General features: G+C 45.5%; 1 protein-coding gene across 3 annotated transcripts in view; it reads right to left on the bottom strand.

Moving 5' to 3' along the window:
- PDE4A (phosphodiesterase 4A) overlaps positions 1 to 20867 on the bottom strand; it is an 888137-nt gene that overhangs the window by 207445 nt on the left and 659825 nt on the right. For all 3 annotated transcript variants that reach the window (XM_085600756.1, XM_085600757.1, XM_085600758.1), the window contains exon 5: positions 18504 to 18553. In XM_085600756.1, the coding sequence (XP_085456882.1) occupies positions 18504 to 18553 (50 nt within the window). The remainder of the gene's footprint in view (positions 1 to 18503; positions 18554 to 20867) is intronic.

The following is a 20867-nucleotide window of genomic DNA, read 5'->3' as shown; positions in this document are numbered from 1 at the left end:
AGTGAACTGATTGATAGGGGCATCTCTTGCACTGATATTACAGGGGAAACTTCATGAGGTAATAGCTCTATGTGCGTTTTGCGAACTGATTGCACTTGATGAATTTGACGTGCACAATACATGTTTTGCATTTCATGGAATTATAGCACAGGATGCTTATCACTAGCTGATGGCACAAGGATAGTCCATGACATTGTGGCACCCGGGCATTAGACACATTTCATGAGCAGAGTGCCCTTCAGGCATTTCCTGCGCTGGTGCCAACAAAATGATTTTTAAGAGTGTATGGCACTGTGGGTATTTAGCAAGCTGGTGGCATTTCATGAGCTAAAAGCACAGGAGAGATTGTGAAATGAGACTCTGAGGCATTCAAAAAGAGGACGTCACTGGAGTATTTAATGAGCTGAGGGAATTTGTCGTATTTCATGGGCTGTATGTACTGGGGAATTTCATGTGCCTGGTACACGTTTTTCATTTCATGGGATTATGGCACATGGCACTAGCTGAAGGTACAAGGATAGTTCATGACATAGTGACACTCAGGAAATTCAATAGACACATTGCATGAGCAGAGGGCACTTCAGGCATTTCATGCGTTGGTGGCATCAGAAGTATTTTTAGGAGGGGATGGCACTGACTGTATTTAGCAAGCTGGTGGCATTTCATAACCTGATGGCACATGATAGACTGTGAAATGAAACTCTGAACCACTGGGAAAGAGGACATCACTAGATTATTTCATGAACTGAGGGAACTAGCAGCATTTCTTGGGTTGAATGTTCTGGGTAATTTCATGTGCACCGTGCACGTTTTATATTTCTTGGGAGTATATTACAGGATGCTTCTCACCAGATGATTGTGCTGCGGCAACAAATGATGGACGGAATGCTGAATAAAACAAACATTCTCAAAGACGTCAAGAGATCTGGGATAAATCCTTTGTTCTTTTGCTCACTACGCCACCCCAGTTTGGAACCAGCCATTTGCAACCCAGTCTTGACCCTGTTCCTCATAGGAACAGTCCAGCCCGACCTGCTGAGCAGGGTCCTCCCTGGACCAGAAACAAGCATCCTGGGACAGGTTTCGGGGTACATCACCCCTCATCAGCCAGGCTAGCTTGAATACAGTGGCACAGCAAACAAGGGACCCACATCTGGGCATGCCCGGTGCACTTAGGGCGAAAACTGCTGCAGCAACAAATGATGTACGAAAGGTCGAATAAATCAAATATTCTCCCCTAGTCAAGAGATCAAGGTTAAATCCATCACTCAATACGCCACCCCAGTTTGTACCCAGCCATATGCAAATGAGTCTTACCCATGTTCCTCATGGGAACAGTCCAGCCTGAACTGCCAAGCCCTGTCCTCCCTGGACTGGAAACAAGCATTCTGGGACCAGTTTTGGGGTATATAACCCCTCATCAGCCAGGCTAGCTTGAAGCCAGTGGCACAGCTAACAAGGGACCCACATCTGGGCATATCCATCCCACTTAGGGCAAAAGTTGCTGCGGCACCAAATGAGGTGAAATGCTGAATAATTAAAACATTCTCCCCCAGTCAAGAGATCTGGGTTAAATCCATTGTTCACGATGCCACCCCAGTTTGGACCCAGCCATATGCAAATCAGTCTCGACCATGTTTCTCAAGGTAACAGTCCAGCCCAAACCGCCAAGCCCGGTCCTCCCTGGACCGGAAACAAGCATCCTGGGACCGGTTTCGGGGTATATCAACCTTCATCAGACAGGCTAGCTTGAATCCACTGGCACAGCGAGCAAGGGACCCATGTCTGGGCATACCCGTCCCACTTAGGGCAAAAGTGCTGCCGCAACAAATGATGGACGGAATGCTTAATAAATCAAACATCTCCCCCAGTCAAGAGGGTTAAATCCATCGTTCTTTTGCTCACTACGCCACCTCACTTTGGAGTCAGCCACATGCAAATCAGTCTTGACCCTGTTTCTCATGGGAGGTGGTGTAATGAGCAAAAGAACACTGGAATTAACTCAGATCTCTTGACTGGGTAGAATGTTTGATTAATTAAACATTTCGTCCATCATTTGTTGCTGAAGAACTTTTCGCCCTGAATGGGATGGGTCTGTCCAGACTTGGGTCCCTTGCTCACTTTGCCACCCGATTCAAGCTAGCCTGGTTGATGAGGAGTATTACCTCGAAACCGGTCCCAGGATGCTTGTTTATTGTCAAGGGAAGACCTGACTTTGGCAGTTCCGTCTGGACTGTTCCCATGAGGAGCTGGGTCAAGAATAATTTGCGTATGGCTGGGTCCAAACTGGGGTGGCATAGTAAGCAAAAGAATGACAGATTTAGCTCATATCTCTTGACTGGGGGCGAATGTTTGATTCATTCAGCATTACATCCATCATTTGTTGCTGCATCACTTCTCACCAGATGATGGCACAAGCATAGTCCATGACATGTTGGCATTCGGCCTATTCAATAAACAAAATGCATGGAGAGCATTTCATGAGCAGAGGACACTTCAGACATTTCATGAGCTGGTGGCATTGGAAGTGTTTCAGGAGCTGATGGCACTCTGGGTATTTAACTAGCTGGTAGCATTTCATAAACCGATGGCACATGGGCATGAGGCTCAGGGCATTTTAAAATGAGGACCACTGGAGTACTTCATGAGCTGAGGGCACCAGAAGCATTTCATGAGCTAACAGTGGAGAAGTCATTTTGTGATCTGAAGGCAGAGAGAACATTTCATGACCTGGTGACGCAGTAGCATAATAATGAGTTCTTGCAGTCAGGAAATTGTAAGCGATGCTCTCACTGGGGACATGTCAGGAACTGAGGAGACTATGGCACAGAGGCATTTCATGAGCTGGTGGGAATAAATTCACAAGCTTTAGACAAGGAGGTCTTTTCACGAGGGGACACCTGTGAGCATTTTACAATAAGGAGATCTTGAGGGATGTCATGCAGTGAAGCCATTTTACGAGCCGATGTCTTATGGGCGTTTTATGTACTGATGGCGCAGGGTACGCTTCATCTGCCGGTGGGTGCTGAAGCCACTGCAGTAACGCTAAATGATGGGCCTCCACTCAGTGGCGTAACGAAACTCGAGGGGCCCCCCCTGCAAAGTACATGAAGGGGGGCACCTCCGACCACACTCAGCTCTCCAGCCAAGGTACTGGGCTGAGGGGGCCCCTGGAGCTCGTCTCCCCTCAATATGCCACTGCCTCCACTGCAGAATGCGATGGGGGGCCCTTGATTCCCCATATCTCACAGACCTACATTGACCTTCAGCTTAGTAGGGCCCCCTTAAAGGATTGAGGGCCTCTTGTAGGGTTTGGGGCCCAGCTGCACTGTGGGGCCTCCGTTATGCCCCCAGCTGGAGCAATTATGTGCTGATGGAATTCTTACTGGGGTCGTTTCGCATTTCACGTTTTCAGGGAGCTTATAATGGGCTGATATGCAATTCACAAGCACTCAACGAAGCAGTGAGAATATCATGGGTTTGTTGTTTCTGTTGTTTTTGAGGAATGTACTCAGCATAACAACACCACCTTCCTCAGCTGGAAAATGGAGATTTCACTGAATTACGACCTTTTGTTATTAGGGCAGACCTGATTTAGTGTACCATGTTACTTCATTTCTTGCAAAAAAAATATCCGGAGGGACACTGACCCTCAGTTCCACTTCCAGAAATGGGTGCAGAATGCATTTGTTTTGGGGGCGGGAGAAGGGCATACGTGTTCTAGGACTTTGCTTTTTGTTTAATCTGGAATATCACATCCCTTCTACCTTTGTTCTCTTCGTGCTTCTGACCCCTGACTCTCCCGCCTTCCTCGTTGTTATTGTCACTGCTCTTCCTCTCTCCACTGACCACCCTCCTGTTCCTGTCTCATCGACACTGCTTCTGTGGCTATATTTCCACACTGCCTGCCCCACTGTCCTTCACTTGTAGGTCTTTCCCTACCTGTCCTGTCTCGTTGTCTTTTGTTCAACCTCGACTCCCATGCCCCGCCATCTCAACCCTTCTCCTCGGCATATTTCTCACCTTCATGTTATTTTACCCAACACAACTCACTAGACTGATTTTGTGCCTCACCCAATCTGTCTCTCTGAGCCTGCCATTCCTGCGATTATCCGTGCCTGCGCCTCTCCTACACTCTGCCTGTCTCATTGTGCTTGCCTCGTGTCCTTGCTTCCTTCTCTGGCCCTCTCCGCAGGGCTGTACTGCCACTGCCCTCTTTTACGGTGGTGTTTCATTTTAGTTGACTGCATCTCTCTTGCCTGTCTCTAGGTCACACTGTCATGATGACGTGTGCAATGCGTGACCCTCACTTCTCCCTTTCGCCTCATCCTCGCCGCTGCACTGCTCTCGTGGTGATGTGTCTCTCACTCTCTCTGCATCTCTCCCCTAGTGCATTGCACCCTCTCGTCTCATTCGCCCCGCTCTCTTGGTACGTGTGCAGTATCCATCTATCACGTTCAGACCACGCCCCCTCTCGTTCGAAGCCCCGCCCCCAGCCTCCCTCTAATGATCTCCTTTCCATCCGGCTGCACTAATGGGCCCTGGGCCAGGGAGCCAGTGATATGATACCCGCGCTGTCCCCGGCCAGGCCCTCCTCGCGGACACCCTGGCTGACGTCAGAGCTGCCGCCGAGCCGACAGCAGGCTGCGATGCAATCATTAAATCAGGAACGGGAAAAAGAGAAACTGCAAAAACCCAAGCCGGCCCGGGGGACTTCAGTGTGCCCTCTCATTCCTGGCGCAGGAAGCATCTCGGAAAGCGCGGCCTGGTGGCGCAGAGGACCAGGGGAGGACGCCGAAGCTCTCTGCACTTGCCAAGGCCCCGGTGACCTTGTGGGGGTCAGCGCCAGGCCTCCCTACTTAGTAGTGGGTTGTTTTTGTCTGTGTCAGTGCCCACCCACCTTAAGAAATAGCTAGATCAGCCTGTGGTACCACGCAGCTCAACAGACCGACAAAGGCTCCTTCACTGAGCACCCACTTCCGCTGCTGGGACCACAGGCCCGCACCGCACACGTTCCGAGACCCCAATAAAAGTCCTTGTAAGACCTATCATTCACCACCAGCCTAGAGAGAAAAGCCCACCTCTTATATTCATCCTTTCCTGTGTTGCACATCCGGTGCAGAGACCCAGAATCCGTGTCCCTTCCTTTCCACAGTTGTGGAATACTGGATACAGCCCACAGTTCCACAAGCCCCGGCGCAAATCAGTGCCCCATAATCCGCAGCCCAAAATACACTTAAGTGAGCTGTTGTTTATACAAGGCTTAATAGTGGCACTTAAACTTCTTCCAAACACCCTACTTTTTTGGGCAAAGAAAGGAACAGGTCTCTCATGGATGTATGTAGTATTTACAAAGTGCGTACCTAGCCAAAAAGCCTGCAGGTCTCTGTACAGGGGAAAAGGCAAGATAACATCTGCCCACCTGTGAAAGTTCAGAATCTAAGTCTCACAAGCTTTATTCAGCACCAAGGCATGAAATGCTAAATTAACAACAGCATGGTTGATTTTTTCCATTCTTCAAATGGATAGCTCCAGCTGCCTGTTTTGAGATAGCAATATATACCATACTTCATAGAGCCACTCCTTTCTCATGATTGGTTGCCTTTCACGTCAGTCTTGATGTCTGGTTCCTATTTGCTGCTTTCCTCCCTTTTTAGGTCTCGCCTGACCCAGCGCATGCGCTGATCTGGCGAGACATTTTGTGAGGGCTCCAAAAAGTGCTACCAGGCCAGCCTAGAGCTACAGTGCATGTGTGCAGGGGGGGGGCGTCGTGCTTTACCGCGATTACTTTCACTTTCGCGGTTGCTTTGATATTTGATAGCGATCACTTTCGCGGCCGCATGGCCGCTTTGATGTTCTCCATGAGGCTTCAATAGATTGGAGCAGTTAAAACAAGCATTGGCATAGCCAATAGGTCTCGCTTTTGGGACCTTATAAGTGTTTAGTTATGCAACTGTTGCATGGCTAAAATCTTTTAAGGTCCCAAAGGCGAGATCTATTGGCTATGCCAATGCTTGTTGAGTCTTACCCCACCACAGTAGCTTTTTGCTTTGCTGTCAGTAGATTTGTCACTTTGTTCCTAACGAAGCATTGCCAACAGAACCACGTTTAACCCCTTGCGTGCTCATGACGGAACCACTCCGTCATGAGCCACGGGCGGCGTGTGCTCATGACGGAGTGGTTCCATCATGCTGCGGCCGCTCCTCCCACGCGGCACTGATTCCCCGCCTGTGCGGGCGAAATAGAGAGTGGGAGGAGTCGTGACGGAACCACTCCGTCATGAGCACAGCTCGCCCGTGACACATGACGGAGTGGTTCCGTCACGAGCATGGCGGCGCCGTGCTCACCCCGCACCCCCCCAGCGCCGCGGCAGAATTCGCGCCGCGGCGAAGGGGTTAAACAACACCAGTTTGCTTCCTTTCAGCGCGACCTAGTGGTAACTAGAAGAAACTGCAGCAAAAAAGTGGAATATAAAACACCGGTATCGATAGATTATAAACAGTTCAGTTCAGTTCATATACTTTATTCGGATAAGCATTGTATCCATAAAAGTCCAAAACAGTAAAAACAGTATGAATGACGGGAGAAGAGTAACAATATACATTAATAAAAATTCAATTGCAAAACACAATATTACAAACTCAAGGTTGTAAGTAAATGACAATTTTTAGACTTAACCATTCATGTATTAAAAACTCAGGGATTAAGCATTGTTTTAGGAGCCCTGGTAGCAATTCTCAAGAATGAACTTAAACGGAAGACCAGCTCTTCATCAGCCAGGACAAGCATGCTTGAGTAGGCAGAATCCAAACTAATAGGTCTGCTCCTGCTAAAAAAGGGGTAAAGAAGCCCCTTACTGTATTTAATGTAATATTTACAAAAAAGCAGGAAATGAAGAGTAGATTGGCCACTCACCCCGTCACATGGACAGGGTACTAGATCAAGTTTCGGATGGAAGCCAAGCGGAAAACAGAGCGATTTTGACTGTCCCTGCTCTCAAACGGAATAAAAGACTCCTTTCCCACTGACTCATAGGTAGAACAAGATCATTTGGTAGAGGATGGCAGGGCCGCTCCAGTGACATATAACTGGAAACAAGAGATTTCTTTGATTCCAGCGCAGTTCTTTCAGTGCTATAAAACAAGTAAAAAGCACTTCTGAGGTCTTTTTTGTGCAGTTTCAGCTTTACCAGGATTTAAAAAGATGCAGCCTTTATTAATGCTGCATAAACTCTGATAGCGAGGGGATATCCATCTACCAAAGTTCACAATGTGACGGGTCAAGTAAAAAATGTGACCTGTCAAGTTAAACGTGCTATTTTTACCATGGTTAGATCAAGGGAAAAGTCACAATGTGACGTGGTTCCAATGGCACTTATCTGCAGACATGTGGCGTTTTGAAACCAATTTGACTTCAAGTAAACTACACTAACCCAAACAAAACATCCACACTATCGCAACTCAACTAAAAACCTCAGCAACCACAACAAAAACAAACTCAACACACTGCAACTCTACTCATTCAATGTGAACTACACAATCCACTGGAAATCACCGAACTCTAGCCACCTGAAAGGAGCTCAATGCAATCCAAATCAACTAAAAACATTGAGTAAATCGACCACTCAACCCATATTAACCAATGGAAATGAAGAGACATAATTGTTTTGCAACCTACTGCGAACCAAAACAACACAATCTAGCTCAAAACAATACAGAATGCCCTAACTCAATTTAACTTACCGGGTAATCTCTTCACAGGGCAAAGAACCCCAACTCAATTCAAGGTAACTGAATGTAGCTGAACACAACTGATAGAAATTCAAGTAAACCCAACCCAATCCACATTAAACCAAATAAAAAGCACATGTTCCACCTAAATTAAAAGTAAACTCAGTTGGGCTCAACCCAGTTCAACACAGCACAGCAATTCCAAAGAATCCCCAATGCAACCCAAACAAGCTCAAATCCGCCTAAATCCACTAAACCCGCCTCAGTCCAGCACAACTCTACTCATACGCCTACATATAGAAGTGTACATTTAACCTTTCTTTTTGCATGGACAGAATACATGATCCTGAATATTCCACCCATTATGGCTAGGGTGTAGGATGGTGTGTGTGAGTGGAGTGGAGGCGGTTCAGTAGGGTTCCAATATTGCACTCCTACCAGCAATGGTGTGTGTGTTTACTGGATGGAAGGTGGGTGATATTTAATAAAGCAGCAGTACGCAACTTAGCTGGCAACTACAAACATGTACATAACCATAGTTTGGGGGAATACAACATGCAGTGAGCATGTTCTTCACTGAGGATTTTGTCTTATTTTTCTGAGGACTTATGAGCTAATCGTGTCCCCAGATAACTCCGGCATGTGCCAACACCACATATCCAGAGGCACCAGCCTAGTCTGAAAAATGATATCGGTTTTAAGAGGTCTTTGCAAGGAGTATCTCGTTCACGAGAACAAATTCAAAGAATGGATCGTCCCAGGTGGAGACGCCTATCTTGAGTGGCGTTTAACCACTGCAGAAAAGCTTTTATACAATAAACACAGGGTTTCAAATTGGGAACATTCTGTTACAGGACACCACCAAGGTCTTCCGTTGTAGATATCTTGTACTCATATAGAAATTAATCTAGTGACTGCTTTTGAAAGCATCCAACATCTCTTTTGCAATAAGTGTGTTCTTACAGAACACATAGCAGTCATCCCATTTCACTAGTTGAGATACATGCACCATCAATTTACTCGATCTCTGACGGAAAATTGAGTGTTCGGCATACAAGACGCCGGAGGGAAAAGACGGATGACATAACCCCTTTGGCTACAGACCAAAATTAGGAGTTTTCTTGAATAATTTTGAGCTGTGGATTAGAAGCCATACCCAATTTGAGCATCAGCATGCATTTGCTTAAAATTCCAACATGACCATTTTGTGGCTATACAGGGAATATTCTGAAGGAGGCTGTAAGTCAGTACGACATGCCGAGCCAGTTCGCATTCCTTGTCTTTGCATCCAAAGCATGCTCCTTTGAGTGAGGGTGTGTAGTGATGTGACTCTGGCCACAGAGAGGAGCTCAAAAGCTGTCGTACACTTGCCACTGAACACCTATGGAGGTACATGTCTGGTCAGCAGGCATCAGTCGAAAGGTGCGATCGAGGGCACGCTCAAATGAAGATGACCACATTCAACAGGCATGATTGGTCAGTATTTGGAGAAACCCCAGACCTGGCTCTCCAACAGCTCCAAAGTCCTGCCAGAAGCCTTGGGGATCAAAAACATATCCTCTATGTGGGCCACCTCCAGATCGTATTTCAGATACAGCACAACATCCGTCAAATTAACGTTTCTTATGCATCAGTTGCAGTCTCTACAAAAAACACTGATGAGGATTGAACGCTACTTAAAAAGCAGACACCTATACAGGGTAACAACAAGGGCCTTGAGGATTTACACCTTGATCTTTCGACCGTCCTCAGTGAACTGCGAATCTCCAACATAAAAGTGAGAGTATGCAGCTAAAGATCTGAGGAGACCCAAGAATGTAGCTTCTAAGGATTAACTAAATCTTCAGAAATTACTGACCTTCTAGGAACATCCCACTCTCCAAACTTCCCCTATGTCACAAACATTGACATTGTGGCAACCCAGGCAGAGCTACATGGTTTCCATTTTGTAGGATGGTATTTGATCAGATAAAAGTGTATTCGAATCCTCTGTCAAAGTTGGCATCTTAATGTGCTGACCTTGCCAACAGTTCCAAAAAAACAATGGAAATCACCCTCCATTCTAGTCAGTTCTGTCCAAGGTGCCTACACTTGCTATGGGGTTGTTCCTGATCCACACAACAGTTGGACACCTTGGCTTGATAGTATGTAAAAACATAAAATGAAAAAAGACAGGCAAAAACACAGCCCCGAAAAACATCTACTGCCAAAATAGCGAATTATGTAAGTATCATCATTCAAAAAGTTAAATCCACACCTCAACTGCCTATCAAGCACTTGCTCAAAAGATATGCTTTGGAATAGAGTAGGGGAATAAATTAATCTGGTCATACTCCAGATGGGAAGAGAGTTTGGTAGTGTTTAGGCATTTAAAACAAATCTTAATGCTAGCTGGGTAATATTAAATACTATTCAGTTTAAGAAGTTGGATTACTGGTTGAGAGGGGTAGGAGCCTCAATCAGCAATCAACCACAATATTTGTCAGGGTAAAACACAAAAGTCACAAAATTGGCCTGCGTCTAACCTCTGGTAGCTAGGCACAAAAGCAGTCCAGCTTAACTTAGAGGCAACGTGTAAAGTATTTATGCACCACACAAAAATTAATAAAGTGAAAACACAACACAAGAAAAATCCCAAACCAATCTAGACAAAAACAGATCAGATTTTAATAAATAGGGTGAAACAAGAACACCAAAAATCCAATCAGTAAAACCGTAGATATTACATTTGAAAGTTTTAGGGAAAAATAGCACCTAAAACACAAAGCGCCACTCACAGTCAACTGGTCCCGCTAGACTAGTGGAAAGTCACAAGCAGGGGCGGATCCTGAAGGGCAGAAGCGCATCACCCCACCTGCTGCAAGCATAGCAGGCAAACACAAACAAATAAAATGGCATGTCAATGCCATTTTATTTTGCCACCGGCTCACGCTGTGCAGCGCAAGAGTTGGGGTGGTGCTCAATTCTAAGATTGCTACGCCTGCCAGTGTGCATGTCAGATTGGCTGGCTGCCTACAGCTGTCCTATCTGACAAGCGCACTGTAGACTCAACAATCCAAGGGCTGTGAAGCAGCCTGGGGATTGCTGCCACAGGCTCCAAGCCTCAAAATGAGTGCTGGGTTAGCCTTCTCCAAACAATCCTGGAGCTGCTCTCATGCTGAAATGATAACACCTCCACGATTGGTTGAATTTGCGTTCCACAAGCAGTAAGAAAGTCCTTCCCTTTTCTGCTCCTGGGCACAAGGCTCGCCGGCAGGGAAGTGCCACACCGGCGAGAGCCACCGCCGCGTTTATGGTGAGTTGTGCGCCATTGCACCCCACCATATTTTGTTACTGCTAGCCGCACTCGTAATAAGTTCACACGGACCGCAATGGAGTGCAAGCTGGATTCAGGGGCCAGGTTAGTTCACCTGAAAAGTTACCTTCTAGGTCTAGCAAAAGAGTTTAGTTTGCTTTTGGATGAGGCTGTGAAGAGGAGGCTGAGCATCACAGAGGTTATCACTGTATTGCAAAGAGCAGGTTGGGTATTTCAGATGGTCATTGCTGTAGCATGAAGAGCAGGTGTGGCGTCACAGACGGTCGTTGCTGTAGTATCGCTTTGGCAGTCATTGCAGGCTGTCATTGCTTTAATGTGAAATGCAGGTCTCGTGTTGCCGGTCACCGCTGACATTCGTTATCAGTGCGTAAAGCAGGTTTCAATAGAGCATCGCATTGGTGGTCGTCCCGGGTGGCAGAGTAGAGGCTTGAATGGGCAGGTTTTCAGTTGCCACAAGCTCAAACTTTAGGATTTTCACCTTTTCTTGCTGGAGAAATATATTCTGGTGCCAGCCAAGGGTCCAAGACCCGGGGAGCACCTCTTGGGGATCAGGACTCACTCCAGCAGAGTTTAACAACAGGGCTCATGCAGGACCAGTTGTAGGTCCAGGCAGGTCTAGTTGTAGCAGGTCCGCTGGGCAATTGTAGGGAGGCCTATGAAGCTTGTTGTGTCCCTGTAGCTCACACAGGAGACCAGCCAACTGACCCTTGGAGTCACTCTGAGTAGCCGGGGATGTAAGCAAGTCCTCTAGCAGAAGGGCAGTCCTTCTTCTGTAAACTCCGTAGGCCCAGGAGGGATCGGATGAGGGGCTCTAGACATCCAATATTTGGACCTGGTGCCAGCTTTTGTGTGGAGGACTCCCTATCCTACCCCCACACCCGGTTCTGGAAAGTTCTCCCCTTCCCCTGTTAAGGCTCCAACCTGTCTTGGGGTGTCAGCAAAAGGCAGGGAAAGGCTTGGTGTCAGGTTCCTTTATGTTTGCAGGAAGCAAAGCCCTTTAAAGTGTGAGTAGTGAAGGGTACAGCCCCTCCACAGCCATCCTGTCATTTGGCCCATCCTGTGTACACCTATGCTCCCTTTGTGTCATTGTCTGGAAGTAATACACAAACCCCTAACACCAGGGCCATTCAAAGTCATGTGACCCAGGTCGCTAACAGAAGGCACATATTGTTGGGACAAAAAAATGCCAACTTTTTAAAAGAGGCATTTTCAAAATTGTGACCTAAAATCGGACTTGATCATTAAAGAGGATTTAAAATTACAATTCGTATGAATAAATGAATGTTATGTTATGTTAGCCATATTTATATAGCGCACAGATGCCCCAGCAAAGGGGTGTCCCGGCGCTGCAACAGACAAGGTATCAGACCAAACATAACCAACAGCAAATCACTAGAGGTTCTGGGGAAAAAGGAAGGTTTTAATAACCTTCCTAAAGACCAGAAGATCGTCAATAGCACGAATATGGGCAGGGAGAGAGTTCCAGAGCCTGGCCGCTAATACTCTAAAGGAGCGACCACCGGCCCTAACCCTCTTGAAGCGTGGGACTACAACAAAGTGAAGTCCAGAAGATCTTAGAGTGCGCGAGGGAATATAAGGCTGAATAAGATGCCCCAAGATATGAGGAGAGGAGTGCTTGAGGATTTTAAATAGCAATCAAAGGCACTTGAATTTGATCCTCTGCGAGATAGGGAGCCAATGAAGTTTGCCAATAGTTTTTTTGGCCGAACAAAATCTCGGTAGGCCAACCAGAGCTCTGGCGGCAGCGTTTTGGACGCATTGGAGTCTAGCAAGTTCGGCCAAATTGGCTCCTAACAAAAGAGAGCTCGCATAATCCAACCGTGACAGGATCATAGCTTGTACAATAGGCTGTCTGGTAGGAGCATCAAAATATTTAAAAGTGGGTCTAAGCTTTCGAAGTATCCCAAAGCACGTGGCAGCAGTTTTCTTTGTGTGAGAAACAAAGCTGAGTTTGGAGTCTAACCAAATCCCAAGGTTTTTAACCTCCGTAACAGGGAGGGGAGTAGAGCCAAGCTCAGATGGCCACCAGCGATCACCCCAAAGGTGGCTCTGCTTGCCAACAATGAGCACCTCGGTTTTCTTAGCGTTCAATTGTAGGCAATTATCAGTCATCCAACGCGCTACAGAGCTAATTCCCTCCCGGAACTTAGCAGAGTCCAGGTCGGAGGCCCCACTTAATGCAACCGCCAGCTGAGTGTCGTCAGCGTAGGACACCAAAGTAAGGTTCCACCGTTTGGCTACAGCAGCCAGCGGCTGGACATAAAGGTTGAAAAGTGTGGGGCTATGGGCCGACCCCTGCGGGACACCCTGTGCGATAGGATAAGGATTAGATTGAAAAGGGGGTGTAACAACCCTAAATGTGCGATCAGATAGAAATGATAGAAACCATTCCAGTGCCGTGTTACCGACACCCGCCTCACCCAGACGTTGTAATAAAATGGCATGGGAGACGGTGTCAAACGCAGCACTGAGGTCGAGGAGCACCAGTGCCGCCGTTTGACCCAAGTCGACCAAAGTTCGTAAATGGTCGACCATAAAAAGCAGCGCCGTCTCCGTGCTATGGCCAGGTCGAAAGCCATTCTGAGTAGGGTCCAGAATATCAGCGCGGTGGAGATGATCAGATAGAATGGTATTGACATGAGCCTCAGTCAATTTGGCCGCCCACGGAAGAAGCGATATGGGGCGATAGTTTTCCAATTTAGATGGATCCAGGGCTGGTTTTTTCAGAATGGGCATCACCTGAGCCTCTTTCCAGCTTACAGGGACAGAGCCAGTTGTTATAGATAGATTAACAAGATCGCGCAATAGAGGGAAACAAAGAGACGCAGATTCTCTGAACTGAGCAGGACGAAGAGGGTCCCTAGGTGAGCCTGATTTAACCTTTACCGCAATTTTTGTAAACTCCTCCCGGGAGAGCTCAGGAAGAGAGCAAAGAGCCAGCGTAGTCATCGGAGGAGATTCTCCCTTATCCAAAGGGGCAGATGAATCAGGAAAGGAGCGATATATAGCCGCCACCTTTTCCACAAAAAAAGCGGCAAGATTTTCACAGTGCGATGCAGAACGAATCTCATCAAGTGAGGCTCTGCTAGTTGTAAGATCTTTAAGAACCCTGAAAATTAATTTAGTAGGATTAGTGCTGAGATTGAATTTGCGAGAAAAATAGGCGGCCCGGGTTTTACAGACCGCTCTATGATAGAGCCTAGTCTTAGCACAATACTTCGATTTCTTGTCGGGAAGATAAGATTTGCGCCAAGCTCTTTCGGCTTGTTTGCAAGATTTCTTTAAAAGCCGAAGCGCATCGTCGTACCAAGGACTAGGCGCACCACGGCGCCATTCAATCTCAGCAGTTGGAATCAAACAGTCCAACGCATCAGTCAACCAGTTGCAGAAAAGATCATAGCCTGATTCTACGTCAGAGAAAGGACCCAGAGCTTGTTGACCAAGGACCCGATGAAACTCAGCCAAGTTCAACTTGCTCCATGGGCGTCTCAATGACACAGGCACAGTTGTTTTGAATGAACTTCATTGCAAAGATTAATTAAAATCGTAGCAAAAAATATAGGCAACGTGAGTCAACAAGTAAAATTCATCTGAATTAAAATAATGATATTAAAGTGGAAGAAGGCTCAGTATTAACATTCATTATATCAAGTTAGAAAGAGGGGTAAAAGTGCAATCATACCATCATATACATAGTATTCCTTAGAAAAATCATCATAGGCAATCTTGATTATATGACAAAAGGACCAAAAGTGCAATCATACAATCAAATACATCAACATCATATCAATTCATTTGAATGTAAATAGCATATCTCTATCTTCTCCCAATCCAAGGTTATCACCTATTAAATCTAATAAGGTAAGCCAGTGTTAGTCAAAGGAAGAGATAGGCCTTGCAACAATGAAATACAACTTTAGATGTTTTTCACTGTTAGTGCATGAAAAACATAAGTACACATGTCCCACTTTTAAAATACAATGCGCCCTGCCGTATCAGCCTTTGGAGCCTACCTTAATTATGACTTATAAGAATTAAAACGAAGATTTAAGCCTCGCAAAAGGTGTATAGCTGGGTCTGAACTGAGGTTGCGAAGTGAGCTAAGGAACAATGATGGATTCAACCCAGATCAGAGACTGGGGGTGAATGTCTGAAAAGTTTCAGCGCTCTGTCCATCATTTCCTTGTGTTTGCTTTGTTTGCCCTAAGTTGGCAGGGTATGCCCAGACGTGGGTCCCTTGCTAACTTTGCCACTGGATTCAAGCTAGCCTGGCTGATGAGGGGTGTAACCCTGAAACTGGTCCAAGAATGCTTGTTTCCCGTTCAGGGAAGACCTGGCTTAGCCGTTCGAGCTGGACTGTTCCCATGAGGCACAGGGTCAAGACTGATTTGCATATGGCTGGGTCCAAACTGAGGTGGCAAAGTGAGCTAAAGAACGATGATGGATTCAACCAAGATCTGAGACTGGGAGTGAATGTCTGAAAAGTTTAATCACTCTGTCCATCATCTCCTTGTGTTTGCTAAAGAGGTGTATTTTGCCATGTCAAATTGGCAGTATAAAACTGCACTACAGGCTGCAGTGGCAGATCTGAGACATGTTATTAAAGTGTCACTATAGTGGGTGGCATTATGAGTGCTGCAGACCCACTGGTAGCATTTAAGTTACAGGCCCTGGACACATGTAGTACCATTTACTATGGTCTTATAAGGAAATGAAACGTGCCAATTAAGTCCAAGTTTACTGTGTTTGAAAGAGAGACAATAAGCACTTTAGCACTGGTTAGCTGTGGAAAAGTGTGCAAAGTCGTAAAGACAGCAAAAAAAAACAAATTCAGCAAAAAAGATGGGTGAAGGCAAAAAGGTTGGGGAGATACCACACCAAGGATGTTAGGTCTAACAATCAGTAATTTGCTAGTCTGTGCTCTTTAAATCTGCGTTTTCACATGGAACCCTACTTGCAGGGCAACCATGGATTTGTATGAGCCTAGAAACTCCTGCAAATGCCTTACCCCAGGTCTTTCAAAAGGCAAAAAAACTGATATACAAAAATGGTAATTGATTGATCTGAAGAATGCATAAGATACATCTTTAAGCACCGGTTTATTGGTTTGGTCAGTGGTGATGTGGGAGGGAAGGCAGGTTGGGCGAGAGAGAAAGACATGTTGAGAAGAACTTGAAAACATATGAAGCGTTCCTCCTCAATGAAGGGTTGTAATGAAGTGCAGGAGCCCAAGACTTTCATATATATATTAGAGTATCCACCTATAAAGGAATGTCTTCTTTACTAAATTGCACAACGTATTTCTTTATCTTTTTGTGCTATTTTATTATGATTCACGGCCTCAGCTCAGAGCAATCTTTTTGCCTGATTAATTGAAACTTTTCTATGAAATAGTCAAGCTTATGGGTAGAATGTTTACTTTTGGGCCTGGGACCTCTGAACTTTACAATTTCCAAACTTTTTAAAGTTTTGTAAACTTCACAAAACTTTGTATAAGGGCAAAATTCTTGCAAAAATATTTTTGTCATTAACCCCCCCATAAATATTTTGATTAAGAAAAATTACTCACACTGAAAGTGTTTTCTGAGCAATTTTTCCTGTAAAATATGTCTAACATTGCAGGTTTTTGTCACAAAATTTACATTTCTCAACTGCAATCAAGCTTGGGAATGTTTTTTTTTTTTAATGCAAAGTTAGCGGAGGAAAATGTTTGCAATTTCACACACCATTACGTTTCAGTCTCCAACAGGTTTGAGATACAGTGGTTTTAGAAGGAAAATCCATTGAAATAATTGGAGTTGGTCATTTTTTGGGAGGATGAGGAAACTCTTGAGTGACTAGAGATGAACAATAAGTTCAAAGCAGATCAACACCCTTAGGTGACCATTGGTTGAAGGAAATATTTCTAATATATCGGGAAAGACCCATAAGTGATTAAATGAGTCGGACGGTGGAGCATATTGTGTCTAAAGAGGTAGGCATAATGACCATCCTAGAACAACCAGTCGGACCTTATTTATCTTTAACAAGGGGCCTACCTTGGCCAGTAAGATTGTGTGGCGGGGGTAGCTTCAGATTTCCAAGAAGCACGCTGGTTAAAATAAATTATATGAAAATGCAGGGCATGAGGGGGGCTTATGGAGCAGTAAAAAGGGAGAGGAGTGAGGATTGTTAGGGGTACCTAAAACTCAATACTTTGTCAAATAAACAATTTTTAAGACCTTTAAAACAGAGACGAGTGTGTGTGTGTACCTGTGTGTGTGTATGTGTATTATTTTCTTTGTTTTTTTTTGCAGATTTATATAGCGTGAACTCGACCCAAAGGTATTGGCGCGCCTAACATAAGCACCAGTTACATTACACAAGGACAGAGTCATATTTTTTTGGGGTAGGCACGGGGAGATGAAGTGATTTGCCCAGAATCACAGGATGTGGAATCGACCCCGAGGCTCGAACCTTGGTTTCCCAGATCCTAAGTCGGCAGTCTAGCCGTGAGACTACATCCCCTCCCCCGTGTATGTAAAAATCCCAAGTAAAATCCGACAAACACCTCACAATACCTGACTTAAAGCACCAGTATCCAACTATTTACTAAAGAATACTTTTATTCGGGGGGGCTGTAACACCCCAAACACTTCCCCGAAGCTATACCACTGCCTTTGCCAGTAGAATACCTTCCTCACCCATGGGATGCTCAAACTTTTCTGTCTCGTCGCAGCTTCCAAAGTAAATGCATTGACATATAGATTCCGCAAGCACGACATTGGTTAGTAGTACAACATGAGCCTAATTTATTGAATTACTCTCTAATTAGGTTGATGCCACATACAGTCCTATTGACTGACCATGAAAAAGTGCATTTTTGAACAGGGAGTTATCATGTGGTGAAATAAAATCTCACTGCATAAAGATGCCAGTGGGCCCGTTAAAATAGGCCCTGGTCATAGCGTATGTGAAAAAGGAAATTTGTTGTACATCAAAACAAACGAAGTGGGAACAAAGGGGGTGTGGGTGTCTAGATTACAGGGGGAGTGCCTGACTGTTGGTTCCCTTGCATTTCCTGACATGTGACTGACCCTTTCCTGACCCCACCCACTTTTTAGGGATACCAGCCTGTCAGGATAGCTCCCATTTATTTATGGGACAATTGGACATGTTGGAGTACCTTGTTCTTGATATTATAGCAATGTGCACAATGGTCAGGCACTGGAGTCATAAGAGTCCCATGGCCATATGCAAGCAGTGAAAAATGCCCCCGTTTTTTGAGTAGGTAGTAAAATCAGCCATAACTGGAGGGCAATTGGGCCGCAGACTCCCGCACTATTGATAGATGACTGCAGAACAATGACAGCAACAATGCCACATTCTGGCCTAGACTAGCTGCTCCAGCTTCCCGTCATGCAGTGCGAGGCGCCAGATCTTAGATAGAGCAGTACCTGAGAGGGTGGCCTTGCAGACAGTCTGCTGGGTGATGACCGGCGACCTCCTGTGGACAAACAAAGGAACAGGTTTTAATCTTTAAAAGTAGTAAGTAGACAGTAGTAGGCTGGGCAGCATGGTGTGGCATGGGTGTGCAGAGAGAGAATCTTGGTGGGAACTGTATTACACATTCCTGGATGTCTGAACAGTTTATGAAACTTTTACAAAATGCAACGTTCACCACAAATGACGAATGAAACTGAATTAGTAACTTTGAAATTGTGTTCCAGTGCCCAATTTGCACACTCAACTTTAGCGACAACTAAAACTGGAGTAAGTGTCGAATTGGTTGTGGAAAACAACACAACATTCCTATATTTTCAGGCGGTGTTGAGGAAGTCTTTTCTTTGTGTGAAACAATAATCCCCTCGTAGGGAGCAAAAGATTAAGTGCATTTGCACCTTTAAACCCCCGTCCCTTTAAATCCGGGGATTTAAGATTAGTAAAATAACTTTATAAATCGCAAATGTGGTTTGCTTTATATGTCATGCCTCGTGTAAGTTGTCTACTGTGGAACCAGGAGACAGCTTCTTTTGATAGCACTGAATACGTACACAATCATTACAATCACTTCTCTGAAAAAAACAATTCGCCAGAGCACATTATATTTAAGGAACATACTATAGGCTCACTGATGCCCTCACATATCTTTTATTTAGCGCCAAGATGCCCTTGGGTGAACGAGTGCTTTACAAACACACATGTTATGTTATGTTAGCAAACCTACATTTCACCATTAGACACTTCTGTTCTTTGGAGAACAGGCTGCTAATCTTGGCTTCCCCTACTTTACAACGCTGTGTGATCCTGGAAAACCACTTTGTCTCCCTCAAACCAAAGCCCTTCATTTGTCGATTAGAATGTTTAGAAACAGGCTATGCGCCAAGATTAAGAACTATAGAAGCTGCTATGTGTGCTTTGCCAGATGTGAAATCAAGTTATTCCATGCTATTACCTGCCAGCAGCAAAAAGGGAATGGCCGCACTCCCATTCGGCCCTCGCTTGGAATGGAAGAGGATGTTCCACCCTCTATTTGCAGGCCTGAGGGAGGCAGGAGAATGATGGTGGTGTTCTTGCACCACAAACACGGGTACGACTGTCAATCACACCCCTGTTGACAGAAGCATATAATCAGTTTGGGGTGCTGGCACAATGGTGCAGCCTCTCCACAGCCTGGTCAGTAAGATTGAGGGGGAGGTGTGACCTTCAGATTGCCCAACAACCATGCAGGAACATAATGTTAAACTACATTATATGCTGTACTCAATTTGTGCTGGTGGTTTCCGGTACTTGGCACCGGCACTTAATTATCAACACACGGCGCTTCTGACAGTCTGCCACAAGGGGGCAATGTCTGGCTAATTTAGAGATGACCACAACAGTCAATTATTCATTAAGTATAAATTAAAATGACTATTACCTACCGCCCAAGTCATTCTTGTAGCTTTGGGAGCCTGGAATAGTCCAAATTGTCACGCTTGTAAGAGTGTGATGGTTAGTAGTTGTTTCGTTACTATCACTGGCAGCATGACAAGGGCAATGTGTGGTGCATGCTGCAGTGGCCTCCTGACGAGAGCCCTGGCACTTTTTTAAAATTCTTTTTTCTACAAATTAAGCACTGATTATATGACAAGCAGGGTGCAGAACAGGGGCTTCTGGGGCATTGGAAAGGGAGATAAATGCTGTTGGCAGGGGTACTAAGTGAGAGAAAACACATTATTTTGTGAAATAAAACATGTTTGATGTGCAAAAGAGATTGTGCATGCGTTTTTGTTTGTGTGTGTACAAATTCCTGGTGAAATTCGACAGACACCTCACCATTCCCGACTGAAAGCACCTGCACCCAACTATTTATCACAAAACACATTTATGAGGGTGGATGTGACACCCTAAACACACCCCCTGGAGCTACGCCCTTGGACAGGGGGAGCGCAGGGTTTACCAAACGTGGTGGGGAAGGATGGCAGAAATGTAGATATGTTTTTTAAGTATTTGACGGGGGAAGGGAGGGAGGATCCCAAAGGGTGGGAAGGAGTGAGGGGGATAAGAAAGGGTATTCTTTTCGGAGCTCCCCACCACCTGCACAGATATTCCGTAGGCTCTATTGCAAGGTGACTAAACACCACTACAGAGGCTATGATAGAAGCTGAACATATAGCCTGGGTGTCCAAGGCAGGAAGAGGCCACACCCAATTCTAAAGGGGACACAAAATTAGTTTCACTCTTAAAATAAACACTTCCTGGCTTATAATGCGGGTGACCTTCTTTTCACTGTACGCCAAGGCAGATTGTGGTCTTACCAACTGAAGGCAGGTGGTGAC

Source organism: Triturus cristatus, chromosome 4_2 (genome assembly GCF_964204655.1).
Source record: "Triturus cristatus chromosome 4_2, aTriCri1.1, whole genome shotgun sequence".
NCBI lineage: Eukaryota > Metazoa > Chordata > Amphibia > Caudata > Salamandridae > Triturus > Triturus cristatus.
The sequence above is the reverse complement of the archived record's forward strand: the minus strand, read 5'-3'. Positions and strand labels throughout refer to the sequence as shown.